General features: G+C 44.5%; 2 protein-coding genes across 5 annotated transcripts; one reads left to right on the top strand and one right to left on the bottom strand.

Moving 5' to 3' along the window:
• Positions 1-2,930: 2,930 nt before the first annotated feature.
• On the bottom strand, positions 2,931-3,879 carry H2AC25 (H2A clustered histone 25). Its single transcript, XM_068534680.1, has one exon. It carries the CDS (start codon positions 3,877-3,879, stop codon positions 3,487-3,489), a length of 393 nt encoding a protein of 130 aa, XP_068390781.1. The 3' UTR covers positions 2,931-3,486.
• Positions 3,880-4,195: 316 nt separating this feature from the next.
• On the top strand, positions 4,196-6,941 carry H2BC26 (H2B clustered histone 26). Of its 4 annotated transcripts, XM_068534677.1 has the most exons (3): positions 4,196-4,538; positions 5,246-5,337; positions 6,606-6,941. In XM_068534677.1, exons 1-3 carry the CDS (start codon positions 4,196-4,198, stop codon positions 6,609-6,611), a joined length of 441 nt encoding a protein of 146 aa, XP_068390778.1. In that variant the 3' UTR covers positions 6,612-6,941. The 4 variants fall into 4 exon arrangements, with proteins under 4 accessions (XP_068390778.1, XP_068390777.1, XP_068390776.1 ...); XM_068534676.1 differs by lacking the exon at positions 5,246-5,337 and having other exon boundaries at positions 4,196-4,508; XM_068534675.1 differs by lacking the exon at positions 5,246-5,337.
• Positions 6,942-8,847: the final 1,906 nt, after the last annotated feature.

Raw genomic sequence — 8,847 nt, 5'->3', positions numbered from 1 at the left:
GGGGGAGAACAGCTCAGTTCAGCCCAGATCCGACGGCACTGGGAGCTGGGTGACCCAGTTCTCCAAGTTCTAATCCAGGGTCTGGGAGAGCACAGAAACTCGGGGAGAGGGGGAGGAGTCCATTTGCTTTTTCACTTGGGAGATTCTTGAATATGTTGGTGAACATATGGGAACTGATACAGCAGGGAGGAGAGACTAGATGTGCAGCAGGGGCTGGGTGCAGGCCACGCCCAGGAGAGAGGTGAGGTGGGCTATTTGACTTGGGCCAGGCTAAGCTGAGAATTCCAGAAACTGAGGACATTTTATCTGCAGTGGGCATGGATGTTTCTGAGGCTTCCCAGGCTGCATTCTTCCTCTGGGATCTCCCACCTCCTTTCTTCATCTTTCATAGAGACATGGGGAGAATGACCAAGATAATTCTGGTGAAGGGAATGTGTGACATGTGGCAGTTGGCTGGAGAAAGGGCTTGAAGCTCCATCGAGGCAGGCAGACAGAAAGGCTGTGGCCACCCAAAGGGACACCACGCCACTCTTCCCACATGGTCTCTAAGGGATGCTACCATGCAGCCAGGCCAGCCCCTGTCCATCCCACACTCCACCTACTGGATAGAATCGATGGAGGCACCCAGTCTCCTCCTCTTCTTTTTAGTGCATATCCATGTATTAGGTTCACATTTCTTTTTAAATCAAGGTGAAATTCACATAAACATAAACCATTCTAAAGTGAGCAATTCAGTGACGTTTAGTACATTCACAATCACCTCTTTCTAGCTCTGAAACATTTTCATCACCCCAAAAGTGAACACTCTGTATTCCTCCCTCTACCCGCCAGCCACTGGCAACCACTAATCTACTTTCTGTCTCTATGGATTTGCCTGTTACGGATGTTTCATATAAATGGGATCACGCAATGTGTGACTTTTTGTGTCTGGCTTCTTTAACTTAGCACAATGTTTTTGAGGCTCATCCATGTTGTATGTGCCATTCCTTTTTATGGCTGAACAGTATTCCACTATATGGATAGACCACATTTTTGTTTAACCATTCATCTGTTATAGCATTTGGGGCTATTTCCACCTTTGGGATGTTACAAATAATGCTGCTCTGAATGTGACATGGATGTATGTATGGGTATCTGAGTCCTTGTGTGTATCTGGGGGTGGAATTGCTGGGCCATGTGGTGCTTTCTTCTTTAAGCATGAGTCTGATGAGCTTTCTCTACCAAGGCAGGCAGCTCTGCATACTTTGTTTCTGAACCTGATAACCCTGAGAGATGATCAGATTTTAGACCAGAGCTACCCAACAGAACTTTCTGTAATGATGGAGACCTTCTATCCAATGGAGACCTACCTGTCCAATGTGGTAGCCACTAGCCATGTGTGGCTAGGGTGACTGAGAAACTGCACCTTTGTATTTAATTTTAATTAACTGAAAATTAAATAGGCCCTGTGGCTGTATTAGCTCAGCCTTAGAAGTGCCAAAAGAACTGACTGCCCCTTAGAGCGCCTCCCACCTCACGCTTAAATAAATAAATAAATAAATAAATAAATAAATAAATAAATGGCTGCATTGGGTCTTCCTTGCTGCCCGCGGGCTTTCTGTAGTTGCAGCTAGCAGGGGCTGCTCTTCATTGCGGTGTGTAGGCTTCTCATTGCTGTGGCTTCTCTTGTTGCGGAGCACAGGCTCTAGGTGCACAGGCTTCAGTAGTTGCAGCATGCAGGCTCAGTGGTTGTAGCACACGGGCTTAGTTGTCCCACGGCATGTGGGATCTTCCCGGACCCGGGCTTGAACCCGTGTCCCCTGCATTGGCAGGCGGATTCTTAACCACTGTGCCACCAGGGAGGTCCTCATGCCTCCATCTTAACACTCCACTTGAGGAATTGAAAATCTGGAGCTCCATGATGATACTTGGAAAACCCAAGCTCCCTGCTCCTGAGAAACCTTTCTTTCTTAAATACCGCTGAAGGGGTTGAAGATATACAATGACCTACATGAATATCAATGCAAAAATCAAATTTAAGCTAGAATTGAAGGCTGTCACTGGAAACATAATGTATACCTCTCCAGAAGGCTCTATAATCTCTTCCTTAATTCCTTGCAATTTGTTTCACTGAAATGGGTCCCACTGGGTAATGTGGGTCCTGCTATCTCTACCTACACTGCAGGGGAGTCTGGTGTTTTTTCCATCCACATTGATAGTTCCTATCAATTTTCGGTGCGAATAGTCTCAGTGCTAGGATATTTTCTAAAGACTAGCAGATACGTGGTTAGCTCCAGATAGTGTCCAGGGAGCCCTGGTTTGAGTACATGTAATTTTAGTAAGATAACTATTTATTGTATAATATTCCTAAATTATTTTACTGGCCTGTATTTATTGTTATAATAAAAAAAATTAATGGAATCACTAAGGATAATGACAGCAGGAATAGACAACATTTACTGAGCTCTTATATTGTGCTAGGGATTTTTAAACAAGGGGATTAGTATAGATTAACTCATTTAATCCCTTCACCCCATGAAGTTGGTGCCATTAACATTCTTATTTCTCAGTTGATTTTGCAGGAGCATCTCTGGGACACTACAACCCCTATTTATAACAGAATGTGGAATTCATTAAGTCATCTTCTGAAATATCCACATATATATTACTTAATCTGGTCCTAACAATGTTCACTTTAAATTTACCATATTCACAAACGTAATTTTCCTCATCAAACTCAAGGTACAAATTATTTTATTGACTTTAGCGATCAGTTTAAGGGGATCTCTGATTAATGTTTGACCAACCCAAATTTAACAATTTAAATTCTTTTAAATAATTATTCTATTTACTATGAGATTTCCTTTAAAAACTTACACCTACTTTCGAAATATAATTTGACATTTTCAAATGCTGACAAACCCTTCCCAAGACCTTAGAATTCCCAGTACATTATACAATTCTGATCGCATCTTCTCTAAAAAACTAAGTCATGCATTCATACATTTTAAAATGGAAATGTTTACCTATCAGAACCTCAAATGGTAAAGTTTCTTTCAAGATTAAACACTTTCAATACCAGATCAATCTACCAGGTTCTCCCTGGGATAAAAAAACTACGTTATTTGGTGTCTAAATCTCAGTGATGATACTTTCCGGAACCAAAGTAGCTTGTCACCAGTGATAACAAAGACACCTTCAGGATGAGTAGGATTGAAACCCCATGAGCTTTGTGGTGGCAAAACTCAAAACGGCCACGTGTCAGACGACATTCCCTGCACAAAATTAACACGAGCCCACTGTGCCCCTAGGCGCACCCAAATCATGCCTCGGGGTCGGTTTCCCGCGAGCCCTGCCTTGCACAGGTTCGCACAGGAACGCGCTCAAAAGGACACAGCCCTCGACCAGTGCAGCTCTTTTCTAGAACATATGGGTGGCTCTGAAAAGAGCCTTTGGTGTCACGGGGCCCCCGGGGCGCACGGCCGTTTCTGGCCCGCCTCCGCGGCCTCACTTGCCCTTGGCCTTATGGTGGCTCTCCGTCTTCTTGGGCAGCAACACGGCCTGGATGTTGGGCAGGACGCCGCCCTGCGCGATGGTCACGCGGCCCAACAGCTTGTTGAGCTCTTCGTCGTTGCGGATAGCCAACTGCAGGTGGCGCGGAATAATGCGAGTCTTCTTGTTGTCCCGCGCCGCATTGCCCGCCAGCTCCAGAATCTCAGCCGTCAGATACTCCAGCACGGCTGCTAGATATACAGGCGCACCAGCACCCACACGCTCAGAATAGTTACCTTTCCGGAGCAGCCGGTGCACTCGGCCGACAGGAAACTGCAGACCCGCGCGCGACGAGCGCGACTTCGCTTTCGCGCGCGCCTTGCCTCCCTGTTTGCCTCGGCCAGACATCTCTCAATCAACCGTAGATGAAAAAGAAAGCCAAAAAACAGAACGCCAGGCAACGAAGCTGTAATACTCAGGGAGTCCTTATATATGGTCTTGAGGTAGTGGAGCCGGCGCCTCCCGATTGGGTAGCGATGGTGGCCAATCAGAAAGGGAAGCCGCCATCTCCTAATTTGCATGCGCCTTTTCCAGTGATGACGTTGCGCTGCCCTTGATCCTATCAGAAACTAGAAGCTCTTCATTCCTCATTTGAATACAGGACGTATAAGTTGAGTTGCTGGAGGAGTGTCGGTTTTTTTTTTGTTTGGAAAGGTCTGCCGTAATGCCTGATCCGTCCAAATCAGCTCCTGCACCCAAGAAGGGGTCTAAGAAGGCCGTTACGAAGGCGCAGAAAAAGGATGGCAAAAAGCGTAAGCGCAGTCGGAAGGAAAGTTATTCCATCTACGTGTACAAGGTGTTAAAGCAGGTGCACCCGGACACCGGTATTTCTTCCAAGGCTATGGGTATCATGAACTCGTTCGTCAACGACATCTTCGAGCGCATTGCTAGCGAGGCGTCTCGTTTGGCGCACTACAACAAGCGGTCTACCATCACGTCCCGGGAGGTGCAGACGGCCGTGCGCCTGCTGCTTCCCGGTGAGCTAGCCAAACACGCCGTGTCCGAAGGTACCAAAGCCGTCACGAAGTATACCAGCTCCAAGTGAGGCACGCCCCGGCTCCCGGGAACCCAAAGGCTCTTTTCAGAGCCACCCACAAGATCGAGAAAGGGTTTCGAACACGTGAAGGGTTGTTACGTAAACCCATCCGATGTGTGCTCCTTAGCGGTTCCTTGGTTAATGGGAGGACGTTTTTGTTCTCCTTGCTCCCTGTAGAGGTGTGTGCGCGTGTGTATGGGGAGCGGAATGGGAGAATATCTGCTTCTTATGGAGGTTGGGTATGGAATGGCGACCCAAAATAACAATGTGGGAGGCAATCAAGAGACCGGGTGTCCACCCTCGTCTTTGCTCAAGGTTATTGACGCTTCACTAAACAAAGTGTAGGAACCCTGAACTCAAGTGTCCTTAGCGTGTGGAGAGTGCCATTTCCGGGGCTTGCGGGCATGGACTCCATGTGTAGTTTTGTGTTCGTGTGGTGTGAGCCTGTGGGTGAGGAACGCAGGTCATCTGCCCCCAGTGGGACCTCGTGCCAGTCTCTCCACCTCCGTGTCCCTGATGGGTGAACCCGAAGGACGCACTTGGTGAGGCCCTGGGGGTTGTCGCGCAGCTCTGGCGGTGGCGCCTGACGCTGCATCCCCGCCTAGACCAGACACCTTTATCCTAAGGCAATGAACATTTCCGGGAGGATGTTTGCATGTCTGCATCCTTCAATCGCAGGATATTTGACAACCGAAAGGAAAACGGAAGCGTGGTGGGACGCAGCGCTCCTTGCGCAGGAGCCGGATGTAAAAAGCCGACCCCTGCTGCAGGTAGCTTTAAGGGGGGGTGGGGAGGAGGGCAATTTAAGAGAAAAATAACGTTTTTCGAAGCAAATGTAGTTTTCACACTTCAGCCACGTTATTTTCTGTGACGCACTAGTGACGCAGAACTTTCCTTTTTCTCTGAATTCATGGCATTCGTTTGGAAAGTGTCATCTTAGTTCAAGGGAAAGCGCTTTGGCATGAAGAGTCTTCACTCTGAAGAAGACAGCGCCTACCTTTTTTCTTGCCTTGTTTTTGCTCATTTTTGTAAGGAGATTTCAAATAATCACTTCCTTTAGCCGTTTTGAGAATTAGATTGAAAAGTCGTGTCATCATCTCAGGCAAGGAACAGACGTTCAGTTAAAGGCTAATAATAGTGTTTTTGTGAATTATCTCCAAAGGAAGCGGGTTGCATGCCTGGTCCGGCTGGGCGGGCGGAGCTGGGGAGGAAACGTCGCCACCCCCACCGAGTGTCCTCAGCCACGGCGGCTGGAAGCCCATCGGCACCCCCCTCCCCGCCCCATTCCTTTTCCTACGTGGGTCCACTCTAAAAGAATTTCTAAAACCCCACACGTTTTAAAGTTGGCGTCCAAAAATATTTTATGGCTAGTTCAAATAGTTGCAAGGATGCAAATCCCAAGGTAGGACATTTTACAAAACAAAATGGTCTCACATCAATCTTTTAAAGGTATCTATTGAAATAGCAATTCGATACCATAACCATAGCAACTCATGAAATACACTATTAAATTACTCGTTAACACTGAGCGATTTTAGATAATTTTTTCACCTTGAACTCATATCTCCATTCAACTTCTGCCTCAGAATTTCATCCTAATGTAAGATATATATTTTTTACACTGTTTTATCTATCTCCTTTCACTACAAAAAAGGATATTGAAATTTAAAAACACTTGTAGGTGACCAGAAGTCAGTGTTTAAAAATCATCTGGACAGTACACAATTGTTTAAACATAAATAAATTTTGATAGGTATATGTAAAACCGAAAATAAAACTTAAGTGACACCTGCCTCATTTAAAGAGATGGATGGTGGTCCCGCCCTCCCTCCCTCTCCCTCCTTTCTGCCTCAATTAGTTTGTGCATCCATGGGCATGTGTAGTATTATCATGGTTACAATGATAGCAGTGTGCAGCAGCATTTCTTTTCCTTTGTTCTCTTTTATAGATACGAGCTCTGAAACAGTATTAACAAAAATAAATACCTCGAAATGGGAATTTTGTCACAGCAGTGTAACTCATTTCTTTGCCTTCCTAGTTGTAATACAGAAATTAAACAGTGGGGCTTCCCTGCTGGCACAGTGGTTGGGAATCCGCCTGCCAGTGCCGGGGACAAGGGTTCGGACCCTGGTCCAGGAGGATCCCACATGCCGCGGAGCAACTCAGCCCGTGCACCACAACTACTGAGCCTGTGCTCTAGAGCCCGTGAGCCACAACTACTGAAACCTACGTGACAGCTGCTGAAGCCCGCGCCTTGAGCCTGCGCTCCACAACTGGAGAGGACACCGAAGGGTGAGGCCCGTGCACCTCAGCGAGGAGTGGCACCCCACTCACCACAACAGGAGGGAGCCTGCATGCAGCAGCGAAGACCCAATGCAGCCAAAGAATAAATAAGTAGATAAGTAAAATAAATCTATTTAAAAAAAATTAAACAGCGATCTGTCATCAACAAGTCCACACCTTTAATTTTCTCAGTAGATATTTGATTCATATTAAAACTGCAAAATTCAGTCCTCCACTTTCAAATGGGGACCTGCTGACTGGGTCCAAGCCCCCAGCCTCCTACCAAAGTAGATTGGGAGTCAGTATCTTAATGAAAACTTCTAGTCACATGAAAGTAGTCTTACAGATTCACGTGATTCTTTACCTTAATGAGCTTAAACCATAGGTCTAATAAATAAAAACTGTCTCCAGCAGAGAATGTGATAGTGCTAGCAGTAGGCAAAAACACTGCTTAGTACCAAAAATGAAAGAAGCAAAATGAAGATTTTACAATAATTTGCAAATACAATTCTTTAAAAAATAAAATTTTCTGCGAATAATGCAAAATATCAATTAATTTCTCAGTATTGTTGACTCCTTTGGCACACAGAATTACCTTGAAGTTAAAAAAATGCTGCTTCTTTTTGCTGAACAGTCCAGCAGAGGTTGTACACACAGCCTCAGGTGCAGACTGGGCTCGATTTGGCCATCTCCTAGGAGGGGAATCTGTTAAGGAAGAGGCAAGGTGATACAGAGTCCCTGCTTATTGAGATTTTATGATTGAAAAACCTGAGAGAAATTGTATACAGAAACCACGTCTATCATATTGTTACAACAAAGAAATACATGTTCTGTTAAGTTGAAAGTCACACTAGGGCAGTTAACCAAATACTTGAGAATACATAGAGGCAAGGAGAACTAGGACTCAGCACAATGGAATCATTCTCTGGATCTGAAATAACCAAGGTAAATGTGTAAACTAAGGACCTGGAAGGAACTGGAGGAATTTTGCAGGTATACAATCTGAAATGTATCTAGGAGACTCCTTTTTCATATCAGAAATTTCAAGTCAAATTTGTTAATTATTACGGAGTAAAGAAAGTATTTTGGAAGGGAAAGAACTGTCCTTTTAATAAGAAATTACAAATGCAAAACAGTATTTACTGTATAGGAGGTTAAATATTGATTAATGAGTGGCAGGCCCTGGAAATGATGTGTGTGAGTCCCTGAGGGAGAAGTCAGACGGCCATTGTCCACCTGAGGGAACACAGCTGTGAATCCAAATCTCACATAGCATTTTGGCTCTTGGAGCCTGGGTTGTTCTCTGAAGGTGTTCTTCATGGTTTGGGAGTCACCAGCACTATGAGATATTTTTTAGAGTGAGAACAGCGTGGGCCCAGTAAGGCCTTGCATACCTTAGTTGTTATTAAATGTGTCATGTATTTTGCATGTGGTTAACTGAAATTTTTTTTAAAGTGCTACGTTTATTTTATTGAAAAGCTTCTTAAAAGGAGCATAAAGGAGAAGTTACAATAGACATCACAGAATTACAAAGGATTATAAAAGATTTCTGTGAACAATTATACACCAATAAAATGAAAAACCTAGAAGAAATGGATGAATTTCTAGAAATATACAATCTTCCAAGGCTGAGTCAGGAAGAAATAGAAAATATGAATAGACCAATCACCAGGATTGAAACTGGATAAGTAAAAAAACAAAGCCTCCCAACAAACAAAAGCCCAGGACCAGACATTTTCACAGGTGAAGTCTACCAAACATTTAGAGAAGAGTTAGCACCTATCCTTTTCAAACTATCCCAAAAAATTACAGAGTAAGAAATGCTTCTGAACTCATTCTATGAGACCAGCATCACCCTGACATTAAAACCAAAGATATCACAACAAAAGAAAATTACAGGCCAATATCACTGATGAACATAGATGCAAAAATTCCCAACAAAATATTAACAAACTGAATTCAACAAAACATTAAAAACATCATATACTATGATCAAG

Source organism: Eschrichtius robustus, chromosome 2 (genome assembly GCF_028021215.1).
Source record: "Eschrichtius robustus isolate mEscRob2 chromosome 2, mEscRob2.pri, whole genome shotgun sequence".
Taxonomy (NCBI): domain Eukaryota; kingdom Metazoa; phylum Chordata; class Mammalia; order Artiodactyla; family Eschrichtiidae; genus Eschrichtius; species Eschrichtius robustus.
This window is presented reverse-complemented; position numbering and strand designations above follow the sequence as displayed.

What these genes read in the sequence shown, in the direction of transcription:
- H2AC25 (XM_068534680.1), bottom strand. Translation starts at nt 3,879, where the DNA reads ATGTCTGGCCGAGGCAAACAGGGAGGCAAGGCGCGCGCGAAAGCGAAG.
- H2BC26 (XM_068534675.1), top strand. Translation starts at nt 4,196, where the DNA reads ATGCCTGATCCGTCCAAATCAGCTCCTGCACCCAAGAAGGGGTCTAAG. An exon ending in CAAACACGCCGTGTCCGAAG is followed by an intron (nt 4,539 to 6,605) that starts GTACCAAAGCCG and finishes TTGCCTTCCTAG; the next exon opens with TTGTAATACAGAAATTAAAC.